Source organism: Typopeltis vanoorti, chromosome 13, assembly GCF_054136105.1.
Source record: "Typopeltis vanoorti isolate ZY-2024b chromosome 13, IOZ_Tvanoo_1.0, whole genome shotgun sequence".
Classification (NCBI taxonomy): domain Eukaryota; kingdom Metazoa; phylum Arthropoda; class Arachnida; order Uropygi; family Thelyphonidae; genus Typopeltis; species Typopeltis vanoorti.
Genome location: NC_143561.1, coordinates 75,462,952 through 75,484,629, shown reverse-complemented (window position 1 = coordinate 75,484,629; position 21,678 = coordinate 75,462,952). Strand labels below are relative to the sequence as shown.

Below are 21,678 nucleotides of genomic sequence, written 5' to 3'. Positions count from 1 at the left end.
TCAGAGAGAGAGAGATTGTGAAGCAGGTTGAACCACTTAGAGTCAACTAATCAGTAACCAGGTATGTATTTTGCCACTCGTGATCTGTAGCTGATCTTCATGCTTACATAGGTCTCAATACTAACCGGATTCAAGTCATTTGATATTAGCAGCACATCCCCTCCTCTCCTATTCTGTCTATCCTTCCTAAAAATACTGTACCCTTTATGCTTGATACCAGTTAGTATGTCTCATTCTGATAGCCAGGTCCTACTAATGCCTACAATCTGTGGTACCAATGTATTGACCAAGGCAATAGACTATATTCCTTTGTTTCTGATACTCCTAGCATTCATGTAGAGATAAAATAAGCTAGCTGCATGTTTTGTTGTATACTCTTGTCTGTAGTCTGCATGCCACAGTTGGACAACTTGCAGATCTCTGTTCTTCTCTAGTTCCTTATATATGCAGAAATCTTTGCATGTATTTGATGGGTCTGAACTAGACATCACAAAAAAATTGTTCTCTCCTTGTAATCATTTCCATGATAATGCTCATTCCTCTCATTTACACAGTTACATAACACTGTTGCTCTTACACACACATATTCTCACCATTCCTCATATTATAATTTAGTTTCCCTGACTCTCTATGTTAGGTCTCATACCAGTTATTAGTTTTTCAAGATTACTGATACCAAACGCATTTAAGTGTAGGCTGCATTTGTTTATCACACTGTTAAACATAGCCATTGTTTCTAATCTTTGGATTGTAATTCATCTACTTTTAAAAAAAATTTCTTAATGAAATTTTACCTGTGCACAAACAGCAAGGATATGAATAAAATGAATGTCTTATCACCATATGCAAGAAAATAAAATAGTAGAAGGCCTAAAAATCAGAATATTGCATCACATTGTAAAGATACATCATATTTGATATCTGAACGTAAAATTTTGTTATGCAAGTTCTTTTTTTATCCAAATAAAATTAGAATGATCAAACCTTGATGCTTGGCACAATGGATGGTATAAACAGAAGAGGATGGCTAAGGCAAGAGTGGATAGATGATGTGAAGGAGTGGTGCAGAAAGAGTTTGTAGGATTTAAGTCACCTGGCAATGGACAGAGAGAAATGATGAATGATGAAATAAGCATTGGACACCAATGGCCATTGGACAGTGATGATCACCTAAATTACTTCTGCTCACACATTCTCAAATGCTAATAATATGCTAGGCTCATATGGAAGAGGCAGGTTTATCCTCCTAGAAAACTAAGGTTTGTTCATCCTGCAAGGCAGACAAACCAGCCATAAAAACATAATGCAATTAACAGACACAAACACTGGCCTCAGACTAAGTTGCTTTGCCTTTAAATCCAAAATAACCAACCTAATAATGTTCCTTTCTAATGCCAATTTAGAATATGTTTCTACCACTGATGTCATCTTTTTTTTTTAATTTAATTTTTCTCAGAATTTTCTCATATTTGTGTTCTCTAGTCTATGATCAACTGTTTTATTTCCAGCCCAACTCTCAGATACACAAATCAATACTATCTACTGACTTGCATACTGTCTTGTATACTGCTAGTTTAGCATTTTGGATAATTTTTCCCTCATTCCATATAAATATGTTTAAATAGCTACCCACCATTCTAGCCAAGTCTACTGTAATATCTATTTCAAACTTTAATTTACAATCTTTGCTTAAAGTTGTGCCTAATTAGCTGAAATATTTTGGTTCTTCTATAGATGCACAACTGAGAATGCAGTTAATGTTACCACCTTTCTATTTATTTTCATTAATGTCATATTTCTTATTTTATTTTCATACTAAACTTATTACAGCTGTCATTCAATTTAGACTGATCCTAAAGAATTGTACTAGATTGATTTTCGGAGTACTTTATATAAAGAAAAGCTGAATTGAATATTTCCAATTTTGATATCAAATTCAATGCTACTTTCCTTCATAATGTGATATATATGGATTATGAATAACACCAGAGATAGCATACATCTCTGTCTTACAACCAACTTTGCATCCATCTTCCTATACTTCCTTCACTTCTAACAGTAGACTTACAACTTGCATAGTGTTCTGTATAATGTTCCTTACACCATACAAATATAGTGTTTTGAACACTTTTAAGTTTCTACACAACTTAAATACATATCCTTGTTATATTCCCATGATTCCTCAACTATTCATCTTAAAGTAAAAGGCTGAATCTAATGATCCCTGTTTAACCTAACCTAGCTTGTTCTCACCATTCTCTTCAAGAAATTTTCTTTGTCTGTTTTCAGATATGTTCAGCAAATCTTACCTAGAATACTCAGTACAGAAATTCTTATGTAATCCTAATATTTTGATCATCTAATCCCACCCACACTCAGACACAAAAACAAGACAGGACAGGCAGGTTAGGTTATAGATTAACTGAGAGTAGTTGATAGCTTTTAATGGCGTACATAATACAGACAGACACACACACTTTTATCAAGAACATCAAACATTTTGCTTCTATGATAAAGTCCACCTTAAAAGAGGCGAAATCATGGTAAGCTTTGATGTTTCCCTTGTCACATACAATTCCACTGAAGAAGACACACTCTCCAGAAAAGTCATGACACTGCTTAAAAATCATAAAACTGATATACAAGCACACTATCTACAAACAAAACTCAGATGCCAATGGAAACCCCCTTTATTTGCACTGCTAGAAAATATCTATTTAGAAACATTTGAGGAAGAGTCACAAACACTTACCCATTAAGACTAAGACTATGAAAAATATACACTGATGTTTTCTTCATATGGAATTACAACAATGGTTCTCTTTTCTTTCTACAGGCTCTCTCATTCTTCAGAGAGAGAGACTGAAGATTACAAAAAAAAAAAAAAAAATCTACCCAAAACCAATAGATATTTTAATACTCAGTCTTATCATTTTAGTGACTCCCCCCAAAAAAGCCACAACACTAAGGCAAGGAAAAAAAAAATTGTTACTAGATTTCTGCTCCATCCAAAACAAGCCATGAAACTGACAAAAGTAAAATAAAAGGTGATCTCTCTCTCTAACACACACACACACACACACACACACACACACACACACACACACACACACACACACACACACACACACACACACCAGCTACATTACAATCAAGTTAGCAAAAATTCGTAAGAAATATAAAATCCAAAAACTACGTTCACACCTCTAACAAAACTATGATTTTTGCTTCAACCAGTAAAACATGTCTACTTGAATTACCCAGTTTTTTACTGTCTTTGGAGTGAATGCAATGCCCTATACTACCAACAACTAAAAAAAATTATAAATGAGAGATCCATTGCCACAACTCTGTCCAGTCATATACTAAATTCAGTAGAACATGAAGACAACCAATCTACTAGACACCTAGAAAAATGTGATATATCAGAGATCCCACATGCAATGAAAATTGAGAGAAAGATATTACGATCACTGGAAATAATGCTCAATCCTGTCAATTTGAATGCAGATCTCAGCTACAGCTTATCAGATCCAGTTATCCCACTGCAATTCAGATATGGTGAACACAAGACCATAATGTACATGCATTCAACAAAACGAACAGATCCAGAACAGCTGTAAGGCAGCAATCCTTTTTAAACTATATTTTTAATGTGTAGACTGTGTGCGTGTCCTCAAGAGAAGTGTGAAAGTGGATATGCTTCCTTAATAATAAATATAATACTCTGCTTTTTTTCCCCTTCAGCTTAATTAGTCATAAAAATGTATTAAACACACAATATATATTCCTGAAGATGACTTGAATGTAAGTCAAAATAATAAAAGATAAATAATTAATAAGTTTAAAACTATCCCAAAATGGTAGTAGATTCCATGAATCCAATATAACTTATTATATAAAATATTATAATAATTATATAAATTAAAGATACCAAGAAATTATATACTTGGTTTAATCCTTTATCCAAGTGTAAGCAAACAAAGTTTGCGCCTGAAGTATTTTCAGAACTAGGGCAACTCATATATAGAAGCTAATGACTTCACATCACTTGCTTTAGTATCCCATAAGGGGCAAACTTTGTTTGCTTACACTTGGATAAAGGATTAAACCAAGAATATAATTTCTCGGTATATTTAATTTATAGTATAACCAAGTGGAAAACTTCCAACAATTATAATAATAATAGTTATTCTCTCTTTCTTTCTGTGTGCTGGTTAACTTGTTTCAACTCTCTCTCTCTCTTTTCTATCCATTCTGTCTTTTTGGAACAAAAAAGAAAAAAAAATCATGAGCATGTACATAGCAAACTCATATCCAAAATATGCACATGCAAATAATCCACTGCCATCCTAAGCAGGTAAGCAAGACTGTTCAACTTATGAAAACCTAAAGGTAAATGTTGCTTCTTTTAAAGCTCAATTTAAAAATTTAAATAAAAATTTAATTACTTAATCAGTTTAAGAAAATAATACTTCAACTATACCACTTAAATAAATAATTATTCATATACAGTGCTTGGAAAGACATCAACAGACACTATTGTATGAAGAACAAACAGCCATGGTGCCCACCTTAATAAAATGTAGGATCTCCTTTTGTTGTGATGATTGCAGCAATCCTATAAGACATACTTTTCACAAGCATATGACAGCAATCAATGGAAAATTTTGGACCATTCTTCCTGTAGGTACGTAATGTGGTCCTTTACTGTTGTCAAGAGATGTTCATCCCACAGATGTTCTATAGGATTGAGATCAGAGCTCTGTGAAAGCCAGTATGGTGATGTGCTTGTCCACAAACTAAGCAGTTAGAGTAGCAACCGTATGATACGGTGCACTCTCTTGCTGAAAGAGACAATGGTCAGTTCTGTAGAAATGCAACAAAGTAGGAAACATTGTATTGTCCAGAACGTTCAGATACCTCTCAGAGTTCAATGTTCGTCACACCACAAACAGAGGTCCAAGGTCAAACCAGGAAAAACAGGACCACACCATCATACTGCCACCTCTGATTTTCATAGTTATGGTTATGCACTCTGGCAAGAAACATTCACTAGGTATCTACCACCCATCCATCCATTTGCTCAGTAGAGGGTGTAGCATGATTCATCACTTCATAACACAGCTTTCCAAACTTCCACATTCCACTGTATATGCTCTTTGCATCACTGAAGACAATGCTGCATGTTGGTTTGGGTAATGTGGAGCTTGCATATTGCAGTCCTACCATGGAAACTCATGTTGTGAGCGTCAGTCCTGAATGTTTTTGTGCAGATTTGTGTTCCAGTCAATACCCTGAACACCGCATTCAATGTGTCGGCTAATGAATGGTGGTTTTACATATTATCTTTCATAACACCTTATGGTCATATTCAGTGAGTGTGGTGGATTGTCCACTGCAGGTAGCACTTGCAGTGGATCCCTGATGTTTCCATCTCAGTATGGTATCACTGACTGTTGACCTGAGATGGCCCAAGTTCTCAACAATTTGTTGAACAGATAGGCCTGCAACATGGCATCCTATCACAATGCCACTTTCAAACTCTGTCACAGTTCCCTTTAACACAGCCACTTTCACATGAACACAATAGCACTGACTTGGGAGAATCATATTCCTCCACTTTATAACAGCTACAAACACATGACTCATTACACGGCACAATACGGCTTGCCCATGAGGATATCCATTGTCTTCTTTCCAAGCAGGTGTGTTTGCATATATTATTGAATTGTCATAAAATGCATGAAATTATGTTTTCTTGATTAAATCATGATGGCATCCAGTTTTATATATTGAAGAGCTTGTTTGACATTTGACTTCATCATATAAAGTAAAGTGATCAGCAATATGCTCAGTATACATCTAAAATGACAATGTTCTAGGAGCAGTCTGCCAGCATGTCTATGAGGAAAACACCAAAATTATAAGGATAAAAAAATCATCCATCTTCATCTAAGGTCACCAAGATATCTCAGCCCTGCCTGAGAAAATAGATAAAGTTTCTCACATCAGGATCAGATCTCAAGTTTCCATCCCAAGAAAATGATATAGAGTAATATCTCACCAAAGAATCACCCAAAAAAGTATGATATTAACTTACTTTCATTATAAAATAAAAGATTAATTACATTTTGTTAATTTGTTTCCTCAGGATATTCATTTTTCAACAAAACTTTTCAGATACGTGTTTTTCCAACTGGCCTGGTTAGCAAGAATGGTTAGTCTATTTGCATTCCAACGAACAGGCTATGAGTATGAATACTGCCATGGGTATGGATGTTTATGCCCCACTTACTAAAGACCTGAACTGGCTTGAAAAAGTTTCATGTTTGGTCTCTAAAGTTGTTTCCAGACCAGGTAAAAAATGAATTTAAAAAATACAAAAAATATTTATAACCTTTTGAGAGTCAAGTTTTAAAAAAACAAAATAATAAATATATATGAGAAGTAATAACTTAGACAAGATAATAAAACATTTTTATAAAATTTAACTTACCTTTTAGTATCATCAGAAAGTGTCACAACCAAATTATGCAACATAAAATGAAGTTCATTTTCAATAAACTAAAAAGAATAATGAGAATTTACTTTCTGTATTGAGGGATATAACATTTTAAAATGAAAATATAGTTTCAGTTTACACAGAATTTGTTCAAATACTTAACAATTCATTACTGAATAAAGAAATTAAAACAATAAATAAATTCTAACTTTTGTTTCTCTAATGCAACATATCTTTAACAAAATTAACCATAAAAGTGCTCAGTGCTGAGTAAAATTATTCATTATTGTGTAGTGGCAGTACAAAATTTTATAAATTTTGTCAAATACATGTTTTGTCAAATGAACAATATTATGATATATATATATACAAGATTTTTGATTTTCATGTTGCCAAAACACTTCTATCAACAAGCACGAAACGAACTGCACTATGGTAATATGAATATACTACATTCTTGAAAAATCCAACAGAAAGAAATCTGATGGCTAAGATATGGAATTTTTTTTTGGCAGTATAATCCATTCAAAATCAGATACCCACAAAACACAGATTTCAAGTATGCCAAGTAAGTACAACAAGTATGGGTATACTGGACCTCTATTTTCAGGAACTTTGGCTGGTTATGTTTGCATAAGTCTCAGCATGATTTGAACATAAAGCTCATTGCTGACTATCTCATTAAAGTAAAAAATTGTCATTCTCAATATTAGACACTTCAACATTTTAGGAGCATAGAAGAATCTGATATAACTCAAGAGAATTGTCTATTGATTATATTGGATAATTCTGACAATTCGAGCATCCTAGAAACTTTCTAGGAATGCTCCAATATCCTAGAAAGTTTATTCAATTGGTTACATAGTAGATTATACTTGCTAAGAAATTATGTTCTTGTTTGATCCTTTATACAAGTATAAGCAAACAAAGTTTTTGAAGTACTTTCATAACTAGGCTGATGACTTCACATCAGCTGCCTTAGTATACCATAATGCAAAGCACACTTCCTTTTGGATGTGCATAACCCTATGCATTATGGAAAGATCACTACCCAGATCAGCTTCAATCTTTATTGAGGCAAAAAAGTAAAGGGGTATTCATCATGGGCCTAGAATAGTTAGTATAGGTGTGCAAGAAAGCCTGGTAGTATTAGGAGAAAGAAAATACAGATGGATAAACATTTTGGAAAATTATGGAGACAACTACCATGTTTGAGTAAAACTTTAGTTTAATATAAACCAAAATCAACACTCGACGTTTCGACCTTCATATCAAGGTCATCTTCTGGAGCATAATACACTATATGCAGAGAAACAAGCTGCACTATAATCTACATGGTTTGCTAAAGTTACTCACAAACTGTTACAACAATTATTGACCTGACCTCTGGTGAAAAAAAAAAAAAACTTGATTACATCAATGCTAGAGTCATATTATTGTTATTATCTATTGGTTACAAAATTACATTGGGCTGGAGAACAACATGCTTAAATATATATATTAAAAACACGATTGTACATGTAAATTTCAACCAATTGGTATGTAATAGTTTCCAATACCAACTGAAGGTTGCTTATAGTCCTAAAGTATGCTAGATACTAAGTATTAAGTAGGCTGAATGTGTACGATCCAGATTCTTGGAATTTTCATGCCACCATTATTGTTATTAGGGTGGTTTATCAGAATTTCACAGGCTTCTTTAAATTTTCTTTCATACCAGATTTTGGTATGGTGTAAAGAGCGGTTGCTTTTCCAATCAATTTAGTGTAAAGTGTTGAGAGCATGATCTGAGAGGCCTGCTTCACCAAAATTGTTATATTTAATGTATCTTTTGTGTTCTTTTTTCCTTATAGGGATTGTACGTCCAGTTTCACCAATATAAGGTAAGTTGCAGGTGCAGTAGACACAATAAACTCCAAGAACCTTAGAGGGGTTGAATATGTTTTTTAATTTTGTAGGTGGTTTAAAGGTGGCATTGAGATTATAATGGATTCTGTTGATTTTTTCTGATAATCCTTTGATAAATGTTAAAGAAGCCTGTGAAATTCTGATAAATCACCCTAATATCAACAATAATGGTGGCATGAAAATTCCAAGAATCTGGATTGCACACATTTAGCTTACTTAATACTTAGTATCTAGCATACTTCGTGTATAGAGGCTTAAGTGCTGTGAGGACATCATGTTGGAAGCTTAATGGATTTTTTACAACACTCAAAAAGAATTAAAATAGAATTTAATACTTCCTATATTTCGTCCTAGTCACTAGGACATCTACGGGGATTACAAAAACAATTAATGTAACATGCACACACAGATCTTACAATACTAAGCCCAATCACATGGGTGACAATAAAGTCCAATCTAGGTGGAGCGCCCTCTAAGGGCGGTAGTAGGTGGCCTGGAATGTAAGGTGGGACCTCTGGTGATGAGTGCTTCCCAAATCTTCGGAAGCTTAATACAACCATATTTATTAAGATTTGGTTGGTTACTGAGAGCTGCTACTGCTTCTAAGAAAAGTCTCTCTTTCTTGAATTTGCTGTGGTGGAGCATGGTGGTTTTCTTCCATGATACTCTGTGGGTAGTGTCCAAAACATGGTCAGCCAAGCCTGAATGGCCATTTGTGTTTACAGATGTAAGACGTGTTCCTCCAGGAGGATGGATACTGATCTGCCTGTCTGTCCAAAGTACGCCAGCTTACAGGAACAGGGTACTTTGTAAACTCCAGGCAGCGAGAGAGGAGGGAGCTGATCTTTCGTAGAATGGATAAGGGTAGCAAGTTTGCAGTAGGGCTTATACAGGGTGTTCGGGATAAATTTGACAGTTTCGTAAGGAAAAAGAAAATCTTCTTTGTATCTATTAAATTTAATGAATTGACAAAAAAACATTACAGGCAGAGTTAATTACAATACTATCAACAAGATTTACTCAAAATAACCACCATTAGCATCGATCACAGCTTCAATTCTGCTTCGGAACCTCGAACAAGCTGATGCTACAGTCTCCCTGGGAAGGGCCGCAAAAACCGTTTTAATTTTATCCATTAACTGGGCTTTTGTATTACTGGAAGTGCGATTGGTGTCTTTTTCAACTGCGCCCCATACAAAATAATCCATGGGGTTAAGGTCTGGGGAGTTTGGAGGCCAAACATTTGGACTGGTGAAGTCGTAGAAATTTTCAGACAACCATTTTTGACTTTTCCCAGAGGTGTGGCAAGGGGCCGAATCCTGCTGCCATACATACGGCCTACCATTGGCTACCCTTGTTATCCAGGGCTTGACTACAGTTAGCAACTCCACGAACAAAGCCCGAATTCCAATGCCAAGGTTCTTCAACACCTGTTCCTGCAGATTTGCGAGGAATTCTGCTGTACGAGCGCAATCAGATCGTCTGCTAGGGATCTTTCTTCTTGCTACATCCTCGTAGTCACCATTGCAAGTCTCTAGTTCATGCCTGATTGTTTTTACTGTATTCAGGGAGCATTGGGCAGCAGTCGTAATATCCTTATTTTGATGGCGGGCACGAATCATCATGATACAAGTTATTCTCTTCCATGATTCAGGTGGGTTCCAGCTATCCATCCTTTCTGACATCTTGTATATGAATGAAGAAGGGTCCAAACTTTTAAATGAAGAGAAGTGTGTGTTAATACATGTAACTTACGGAAAAATATAATTAATTATAAATATGTCAAATTTATCCCGAACACCCTGTATGTTGTGTGTAGGTTGTACTTTTTTAGTATCTTGGCTATTTTTTCAGATGTGCCACGGATGTAGGGTATGGTGATGGCATTTTTAAGATCTTGTTGACGAGAAGGACGGGGAATGGGGGAGGAACTGATTATTTTTTTGATACTGTGTTCACTGTAGCCATTGGAGAGGAAAGTGTTGTGTATGTGGTTAAGCTCAGTAGTAAGGGCGGTTCCACTGGAACAAAGATTGTGGACTCTCTTAGTAAGAGTTTTGATGATGCCATATTGCTGTGAGGGGTGGTGGTGGTGGGAGAGTTTGTGACTGTATCTGCCTGTGTGTGTGGGTTTTCTGTATACAGTGAAGGCAAGTGTATCATTAGGCAGGCGTGTGACTAAGGTGTCTAGGAAGGGTAAACAGTTGTTCTTTTCCTTTTCCATAGTAAACTGGATTCTTGGATGCAGGCTATTGTAAGATGACTGAGGAAGGAGTCTAACGTGTCTGGACCATGAGGCCAAATAGAGAACACATCATCTACATATCTTAGCCAGATAGAAGGTTTGAGTGGGGCTGAGTCTATGGCTCGTTTTTCGAAATCTTCCATATAGAAATTGGCAAGGGGGGGTGAGGGGGGGGGAACCCATGGCAGTTCCGTCTATCTGCTTGTAGATTTTGTTCTTCCAAGAGAAATACCCAGAGTTAATGGCAAAGGAAAAGAGATCTAAGATGTCAGAGGGAAAAACGTTTTCTAAGAGAGATAAGGTGTCAGTTAAGGGAATATTGGTAAACAAAGAGGAGATATCAAAGCTTACCAATATGTCTGCATTATTCAAGGTTAAATTTTCTGTGAGGGCTTTAAAGTGGGTAGAGTTTTTTTATATAGGAAGTGGACCTTCCGGTTAGGGGGGGGTCAGAGAGTTGGCCAGCTGTTTAGACAGTCTGTAGCAAGGTGCATTGGTGGCATCTACTATAGGTCTGAGTGGGGAATTGGGTTTGTGTATACAAACATCACCAGCATATGCCAATATGCTGGTGATGTTTGTATAGACAAATAACAGTTCTCTAACAATGTCATAATTGTTAGAGAACTGTTATTCTTTGCACAATCTGCGAATTGTCAACTTACTGCAAGAAAAGGTTCAAGAACCAATTCAAAGAGCAATGGACTAAGAGGGCAACCTTGCTTTACTCCTTTTTGAATTTTGAATAGTTGTATTGGCATAGGCATCTTTGATAATGGATAGCAGCTTTTTTTGCCCACATAAATTTCATAGATGAGTTAAAGAAAGGGATGACAGAAATTATCAAATGCTTCATTAAGGTCCACAAAATCTGTGAATGAGCAATTGTATAGCCTGCTTCTTGAAAATTCTTTTCTGGTTTTTCTACAGTTGTTAGCCATTATTTTAATTTCATGGCTACTGTTTTTGATTTGGAAGCTAGATATTTTCTTTTCATGTAGATAATAATCGTACTGAGAAAATTTTATATCAGTAAACTTCATCATTTTTGCTTTAATTGTATCTTTCTTTCTCTCTCTCTCTCCCCCCCCCCCCTTTATCGGCATGATATGGTTCCTCATAATCCATAAACTCTTCTAAGCCTGAGAAGTTTTCATTTGATGATTCACAACCTTCTCCATCTTTACATTTTTTATAATTTCTTCTCCTTTTATATTTTGTTCCTTTTTTTTAGCTTGTCTTCAATTTCTTTTTTTTTTATTCATTCATCTTTTCTTTCTGGTAATCTTGTCTGGATTTTAAATTATTTTGGGCAGCTTACTTGATTTTCTGTTTCTTCTCCAATTTCTCCTTGTATAATAGTTTCATTTGTTATACTAGATTCATTATTATTAATTTTAACTAATGTTAATCCATCCATATTTGACAGCAAAAGTGGCTCCTGCAGTTTTAGAATTTTGGTGCTAATTTCTGGTTGATTTTTTGTGCACTTTTTGTGATTTTACCAAGTATAGTTTGTTCAAAAGCACCCTGTTTTTTTTCTTTTTTTATCAGACTGAAGTGGAAGATCTGGGAATTCTTCTTTATGCCTCTTTATAAATATATTGTTCTAATTGGCTCCACTCATGTTCCCACTCTTTCAAAAAAAGTTCTAAAATGACAGATGCAGAACTTTCTAATTTCTGACAATTAGTGATATGTCTGATCTCAATGCAGATAAAACATTTAGCCATGGGGCAGTTACCACCCAAGTGATAGTATGAACTACAATGCAGGCCCTATCTCTGCATGGGATAATTCAACATAACTCAAGTTGTACCAATGTTGAGAAAATTTGATACAGGAGTCTTCATGTCCATTGTTTAGGTGACCTCGCCAGTAAATCGGTTCGAATTTTTGCTTGAGATGCCCTTTTGCATGTTACTGATTTTATGAGAATGTCTGGATAAGGATTTCATTACTATTTTCTATATAATCCATTGGAAATGTCTCAATTTTTACTGTTTGTTAACATGGTTTCTTATCATTACAGAAATTATTGTGCCACCTTGGAATGTAAAACCCTATAATAGTTACTCATGGTTTCTACGTCTCTAATTATAACTAAAAATTTCCCTCACTGTATGGCATAAAAGAATAAATCTTGCTAGCACCTGCTTTCTTAAAACTTTAGTCACTTGTCTCTTTACATCCTGGAAATTTCAATTCCTAGTTCACACCCCTGAAGGAATTCGTACCATTATCTTGGGGGGGGGGGGACTAAAACCATCATCATCAAATTCCTGATATATACCCTCAAGGAGTGTACAGGATATGATAGAACTCTATGAAAAATTACATCATTACTAACTTCCTATCTACAATTTTCATCCAAATCTGTCTGTTACCTGTCAAGACTCCAACATTATTAGATCTTATATTTCTATCGTCTAAGGCACTTTGTACCATATCAATCCACCTATATCTTGGTCTTCCTCTGGGTCGTTTTCCTACCAACCTGGCAGAGAACACTTGTTTTGCTAATCTTTCCTTGCCCTTTCTGTTTAAGTGACCATACCACCTGAGATTAGCTCTGCTAATGCATTCTTGGATGTTGACAATGTCAAGTTCTTTCCTAATACCCTCGTTTTCAATATTATATTGCCATTGATGCCATCTGTTCACGCCTATAATCTTTCTCAGGACTCTCATATCTGCAGTCTCTAGTCTCTGGTCAAGTGTTTTACATCTGACCCAGCTCTCAGATCCATACGTTAAAATTGGCTTGAATGCCGTCGTGTATACAGCTAATTTAGTATTTTGGCTAATTTCTCTCTTATTCCATATAAATTTATTCAGTTGACATACCAGCTCTGTTGATTATGTTGTCTATTTCCATACTTAATTTACCATCTTCACTAAAAATTGTACCTAAGTATCTGAAATGTTTTACTTGTTCTGTAGGGTCTCCATTCAGAATGCGGTTGATATTTTCAATGTTTCTGCCTATTTTCATTGTCTTTGTCTTTTTAATGCTGACCTTCATACCATATCTATTACAACAGTTATTGGGAATCCTGCAGACTTGTAGTGAATTTATTTAAAAGTATAACATCATCCGCATAAAGCAAAGAACTGCCATTAACATCTCCAATTTTGATATCATGTTTAATACCATACAGATAATGAATAACAGAGTGGATAATGTACATCCTTGTCTCACACCAGATTTAACATTAAGCCATCTTCCTGTACTTCCTTCAATTCTAATTGCTGACTTACAACTCAAATAAAGACTAAGTATTGCTTAATATAATGCCCCATCAACACCATATAACTGTAGAATTTGGAATAGCTTCTCTCTTGGCACCTTGTTATGCATTTTCCAGATCTTAAATACAGATCTTTGTTATATTCCCATGATTTCTCAGCTATCTGTTGTTAAGTGAAAATCTGATATCTTGACAGCCTCTATTTGGCCTGAATCCAGCTTGTTCTTCACCAAGCTTCTCTTCCACAATCCTTCTCAACCGTTTCTCAAGTATACTTGCATATATCTTACCAGGAACACTCAGTAAAGAAATACCTCTGTAATTCTCACAACCAGTTTTATTTCCCTTTTTATATATGGGTACTATGAGAGCTCTACTCCAATCATCTGGAATTCGTCCCTCTGTCCAAGCCTTCTGAACTATGCAGTGCAACCACTGTAAGACTTTTATACCTCCATACTTCAGCATTTCTGGTCAAATATCATCTACTCCTGCTGCCTTCCCACATTTCAGGCTTTTGATGGCTTTTCTACTTCAAGTATGGATATGTATTCCTGACTGCATGCCTGGTCAGTGTTTTTTTACCACTGTGCTGTCATCACTGCTTGTTTCATTTAGCAATTTTTCGAGGTAATTACTCCATACTTCAAGGATATCTTTTTCTCCCATTTTCATGTCACCTTTATCATCTCTCTAACTCCTTTTACAGCATCTTTCCTCCATTTCTAAGCTTCTTCAACAACTTCCAGAATATCTTACTACCTTCTTGATATTTATTTTGGAAAAACACAGAAAATGATCTGTTCGAATTTCTCAGCAAGATCAACTCATTGCATCACAAAATTAAATTCACCTTAGAACTTGAGAAAGAAAAACAATTACCATTTCTGGACACTTTAATTAAGAAACAAATAGATGGACGCATCAGCCTTACAGTCTATTGCACACCAACTAACACAGGTCGATGCTTGCACTTCACTTCTTCACACCACATTTTTCAGAAACTTAGCATTGCACACATGCTAAAAAATAGAGCCTCTCTCATCACTACAGATGATAAATTCCCGATTTCCAATAACCATATAAACAATGGTTATCCTAGAAAATTGATCCACAACATACTTTTCTGTGACCCCCCCACAAAGACAGCCTGAAAATATACATTATAATTCCACTATCGTTCGTATACGAGGACTGTTTCCAATAAGATTGCTACACTCCTCAAGCCACATGGAATACGAGTGGCTTTTAAACCTTCAAAGACCATCTGCCAATTCTTAAGATCTCCAAAAGACAGTCATCCTTTTTTCAAATATTCCGGAGTCTACAACATTGACTGTTTGTGCGGTTTAAACTATATTGGTTAGATCGCTAGAAGTTTTGAAATCAGAAAAAAGGAACATGTAGGAGATGTAAACAATAATAGATGACAAATCAGGATTAACTTTTCATTTCTCCAGGACAAACCATACCATAGGATGGGACAAAAGCTCCATGCCCTACTTAAAGGAAGATTTCCACTCCAGAATCAGAAAAGAAGCCATAACAGTGATCTGTTCAAAATAAAGCCTAAATAGAAACCAAGGATTAATTCTGCCTGAGCTTTGGAAGATCCTCATAAGATCTTTAAACATGCCAGAATTAAATCTTGCTGCCAATTACAGAACATTCCTACATAACAAGTGAGATCATACACACTCCATGCTTATGATGTACGCGTTCTGTTTTTGTAAAAATACAATTGTATTCGGTTCTTCCTTCATTTATAGTTTTAGCGTAGTGTAATAGTTTTAGCATTTAAGCTGTCTTACATCTATTTTTTACCCTGACGAAGCCAAACAACTAAAGTTGGCAAAACTTGTCGGTATTTTCTTACTCAGTTTCAAATAAATTTGACCTATATAAACCCAAATAGAAGTCAATCTCTCCTATAATTTAATAAAGTTTATCCCAAATAAATTTCCTAACATATCTGCAGGTTGGCTGGATGAATAATCAAGTTCTTAAAAAATATGAGTAAGAAAAAAAAATATGGAAAGACTATACATCTAATAAATCAGTAATCAAGTATGACAGCTGTAAGCAACAACCAGAATTAACTAAATTGTTAATTAAAGACTATAAAGCAAAATTTGAATTACACGCTGAGAATGCTAACTTTTCAAAAATTCCACGTGTTCATAAAATCTGATTTAAGACAGTAAATGAACTTATAAAATCCCTTTATATATTGAGAGCCATTTGACAAATATTGGAAGCATTCCTCAGAAAAATTCTTTAATCAGTTCTTGATCGTCTGTTAGCTTTCAGCTCTGTGAGTAAGGTGCATGTACAATTTTTTATTTTCTGTCCAGTTTATATCCAGTTTATTCTATTTTTCAAGTTGATGGAATAGGTCCTTCAAGAACTTGCATGAGAAACCATTAGGTTTGCTGATATGACCAAGCCAAATGAGTTATTTCCATCAACTCTTTGTTATGATCTTACCTCTTGGGCCGGTTGAAAGAACTGATTCTTTGCCTCACTTATAAATTTTTGATCTGCTCTGATATCATGTGTATAGAATTTTCATGTGACATCTATAATATCTCATTTCAAATGCTAGCAAACTTCTTTTCATCTTCTTTTAAGAGGGGGTCCAAGTTTCACTTCCACACAGGACCATACAGGAATTAGTCTGGTAGCAAGGTTTATATGTTGGCTATTCATAACTGTATTTTTTAAGGAAATTACAATGTAGACTAATGTTAACAAAAACAAATTTAATTAATACTTCCATTATTTTGGCAAAGTCAAATTGCCATCATCAGGGGGAAAAAATATAATAAAATCTGTACATGTAGGCACTACATTAAGTAATGAAGATGAAGTATGTCAACTGACAGTAGGCATAAAGTCCTAAATAGTGCCCCTTAAGAGGCTAAACTGGGTATCACTGGCTGTTGGGCAGGTACAGAGAATAAGAGCTTCCCAAATTTGGGACAGTTTCATGCAACCAAATTTGTTGAGGTTAGGGTAGTTTCTTAAGGTAGAAGCAGATACAAAGAAAAGTCTTTCATATTTATATTTGCTGAAATAGAGTGAACTGGCTTTCTTCCAACATATTCTACAGCAGGTGTCCAAAGCATAGTCAGCAAGTCCTGAGTCGCTGTAGTGATGGAAATGTATATAGTCCTTATGTTCAGTAAATCTGATGTTGGCTGTCCTGCCTGTTTGGTTATCATGGGATAGCTTACAATTCCAAGGGACCTGATAAACACATGGCAGGTCTAGGGACTGTGGCTGGTCTTTAGTGGAATGGATAAGGGATGCTAATTTTTATGTGGTCTGCTAAGCGTTTGAAAGGTTGCATTTTTTAAGATTTTTTTTTTTTTAGTTTTTCAGATGTGCCTTGGATATATAGAATAATGATAGCGCTTTGGTAGAGTCTGTTCTGGAGAGGAGAAGGAGATGTGTGGATTTGGGGTTTTAATGTTTTTTGAATATGGTAAGAATTGTAGTCATTGGCTAAGAAGGTTTTGTGAAGGTGGTCAAGTTCAGCAGAGAGGGCACTGTTATCTGAATTAATTAATTTATCCATGTTATATAAAGTTTTAATAATTCCATACTGCTGAGAGGGGGGGGGGGACATTTGTGAATGCATCTACAAGTGTGTGTGTGGGGGGTTCTGTAAATGCCAGGAATCCATTAGGTTGGCATGTAATTAAACTTTTCTTTTCGTAATGTGAACTGGATCCTAGGATGCGGGATCCAGTTCAAACATATAGGTGTGTAAGAAATATGTTGAGAGCATCCAGGTCATGCGGCTAAATGGAGAACACATTGCTTGTTGGACATCGTTGCCAGTTAAAGAAGCACCCCCCCACACACACACACACACTGTTTTTATCAGAGAAACCAGGGTGAATGGTAAGAAGTCAGCTATTGGAACAAACTCCAACTCAACATCTAGAAGTACAACAACAAACCCAACATATGAAAAAAATTGAAATCATCAATATAAGGAGTATTAATGGAAAGGAAATCAAACTTACAGAAGAACTGGAAAAGTATCATGTGGATATAACTGGCATTACTGAGACAAAGGTAAAAACATTACTAAATAATAAGTATAGAATGTTATATTCAGGAAATAACAATCAAGGAAAGGAAGGAGCAGTGATAGTATTCAACACCAAACATGAAGATAAACTTCTTGATTGGAAGGTTTTGAGTGGTTATGTTGGCAAACTTCAAATGGGAAAATAGACAACGAAACTTATCTGTGCCTATGGTCCCACAGAAGGTTATCCTAATGAAGAAGTAGAGGAATTTTTTTGAGTCATTAGAACAGGCAGCTGATATAAAGTAAATGGAAAAAAGTGGTCCTTGTTGGAGACCTAAAATTTTTAGTAGGCAAAGTAGGAAATGAATCCCACCATGGAACATTTAAGGAAAATTCAAAGAAAAGGGCAATGCTAATAATAATAATGGTAAGTATCTGCTGGACTTCTGCTCAGGACAAGGAGTCATTACTAACATCATGTTCTAACATAAATATGGGTACAAGTTCACATGGAGAGGACATGAGAAATAAGAAAAAAAACCTCATTGACTATGTCATTGTTGACATATCTTCATGCTGGTTCAGGAGGAAAAGGTGTCTATCACATTAATGGATCTAGAAGCATGTGTTTTATTCTTTGGAATGGGTTCATGATCAATTATTTTTCAGTGGATTTAAATGCAATAAAACCATTCTTGGTGTACAGGGTGATCAAAATTAAAGTATCCCTATTTAAAGCCTTGTGGAGCACCATCCAGTTATCCAAATGATGCAAAACTTTTCAGAAATACATTGTGCATCATGTAGAAATGATATCTGAGGGGGAAAAAAAAAGGTAGTTCCAAAATTCACCACCAGGGGCATTGTAAACACCAAATACATTGAATTTGCATATCACACAACTCAACAGCTGCCAGGATTTAAAAAGATGGACATGGGATTTGCCCCTTCATTCTGGTTGTTAATACCACCCACAGTGATGGCACTAACCTAGCCATAATGTGCTTTGCTTGTGAAGCTGTACTACCTAAACAATTGCAATGCTGTTGCTGCATGTTGCAAATTTCATCACCTGAATAAATGTTGAAGTCCACTATCTCCATGTGCTCTGCAGCAAAGAATGATCAGTCATTTTGAAGAAACGGAATCATTGAGAGTTTAGACCTGGCAGAGGTCATAAACCAATTAGTTCATAACAAGTGAATGAAGTTGCTACTGCCATTGTGGAGTAGGCCAAGAATAACAGTATTAGTTCTTGCAGAGTATGTGCTGTATCAAGACACAAGGATATGCTTACACAACTGTCTGAAAAATTCTATGGGAGATTCTGCATTTCTACCCATTCAAGATAACCCTGACACAGGAGTTGCACAAGAGGACTTTGAAAGTTGACTGACATTCATTTTAACATTCCTTGCTCAAGTAGAGTTGGATGCTGCATGGCCATAGATGATTATGTGAGGAGATGAGGCTTACTTTCACCTAAACAGAGCTGTGAATACCTACTGTTAGATCTGAAATGGGCAACCTCACTTACAATGAAGTCACCCATCCAGAATCTAACAGAATATGCCCCACTAAGAGAGCATACCTGTCTTTTCGGATTAAGTTCATGTCATAGAAGAATTAATATCATGATATAAGATGAAAGAAATATTTAGTATAAGTTTTGATAGATCTAAATTAGAATTGTAAATGTAAATTAATCAAAGAGTATGTGTAAAGATAATTACTAACAATTTATAACTACACATGCAAGAATGTCAGTACACTGCCTAAGAAAGGGCAAAGGTCGCTCAAATGCCACCGTGATATTGTAAGCGCCCATGGGTGCTAGTTTGTGGAAAATATCTAGAGGTACGCGTTCCCGAAAATAGAAAGCCCCATAGGGCGGTGCGATGAGGTCATCCAGTCAGGGACAAATCGAAAGGCCGAATATGCAAAATCTAACTTGAAAAGAGGGCGCTGGAAAGGGAGAATATATGCAGCAACACAGGTCTGGATCCCCCCCCCCATTTGTTTGTTCCGGTTTTCTCTCCGTGTGCTCCTCAGTGGTCAACGATGTCTAACTCCTGCGTTCCCGGAGTTGACTACCGTAAGTCCCAGCAAGGCAATGCAGCAGAGTACGGCAGATAAAAATGCGGGCCATCAGCAAAGAAAGTGCACCGATGTAATTCTTGAAGAAGCGAGCGCCAGACTCGAAGAATGCATGCGATTCCCACGTGGCAGCAGACCTTGAACAACAAAGTTTTCCACTACGAAGGGACCCCGAAAACCTGTGCAGTGTAGATAAGTACTTTACATATTCTTTGTCCCTTAAACATTAGGATGATTGTGAACAGAAGAAATTTTGTGTTTCTGAATGAAAACCGAACTTTGAAGATTAAGCAGATTATAGAACATTTTAAATCTCGTTAGGCTGACTGTCCGAGAATCGTGAATTTGTTAAGAACCAATGTTTTAACCCATACAAAAAGGAAGCTGAAGATATGTTTTGTGCCTAACGAGCACCTGATCATATAGTATTTAAACCATTTGTAGGAAACATTCTATGTAATGAGAAAAATGTATATTTAAAGTATGAGAGAGTGAGTGAAACCTTAGATGATTTTAACTTAGTATTGCTTACATTATGTCTATGTCTTGTATTACTTATGAGTTCATTAAATGTTTTATTGTTTCATATGTGTGTTATCTGACCATGTAGACTGACTCTTATCACTCTTATCTGTATATGCACGTGAGGATACCCAGAGTAAATTAAGAAGGAAGGGCTACGACTGCAGGATTAGAACATCTACGGCCTCTGATTCAGTTGTAACCACATTAGTGGCATCTAATTTCTGTGACCCCCCCCCCCAGGTTAAGATATACTCTGTACCTAAGCTCAGGCTGGTGCAGTATATAAATTCGTCAGAAAAAAGGGGATGCCTCACACAAGTTAGATAGTAGGTAATCTAAGGGCCCTACATAGTAATTGATAGACAAAGTTTGGAAAGAAAAAATTAGGAAGGGAATTAGAGTGAAGGGCCACGAACAAACAACACAGTAACAAATAACAAAAGAGAACAAAAAGGAAATATAACGCTACAATTACGGAGTATGGGCTATGCAAAACCTGCATGCAATCCAACAAAAAAATTCCTTTATATTCACCCAAAATTACTGTTTGGTGTGGGTTTACAGCTTTGTTTATCATTGGGCTATTCTTTGAGGATATTTGCCAGTTGGATCCTGTGACTTGCTCAGTTACTGCCAAGCAGTATCGCAATATAATAAACAATTTTTGTTGTGCCACAGCAAACAGCAGCACATTTGCATGGATTCAGTCATTTTCATGCAGGGTGGGACCCTCCATACATTGGTTGATAGGTCAAGAATATTTCACAGAAGCCAGAGTGATCAACTATGCATTTCCTATTGCATGGCTGCCCCGTTCACCTGATATTACCTCCTTTGACTTCTGGCTGTGAGGATTTCTCAAGGACCTTAAATGATCCTGATAAACTTTAAGGTTTCATCCTAATAACTTGCCAGCACTGAAAAACAGCATAATGAAAAATGTGCACAACATCAGTCCTAAATAGCTGCATTCTGCTGTTGAACCCACTGTACAAAGGATGCAGGAAGGACAGCACATTCAACAGTACAGCCTATGAATGCATAATGGAAGTGAATAAAAATGTGTTATTTATGCTTGTGTCACTTTTCTCCTTCTTACACA

At 35.9% G+C, this 21,678-nt stretch overlaps 1 protein-coding gene across 1 annotated transcript in view; it reads right to left on the bottom strand.

Annotated features, from left to right (window-relative positions):
- LOC150100291 (intermembrane lipid transfer protein VPS13A-like) overlaps positions 1 to 21,678 on the bottom strand; it is a 254,905-nt gene that overhangs the window by 183,327 nt on the left and 49,900 nt on the right. The window contains exon 4 of the mRNA XM_090402628.1: positions 6,500 to 6,567. Within this exon, the coding sequence (XP_090258754.1) occupies positions 6,500 to 6,567 (68 nt within the window). The remainder of the gene's footprint in view (positions 1 to 6,499; positions 6,568 to 21,678) is intronic.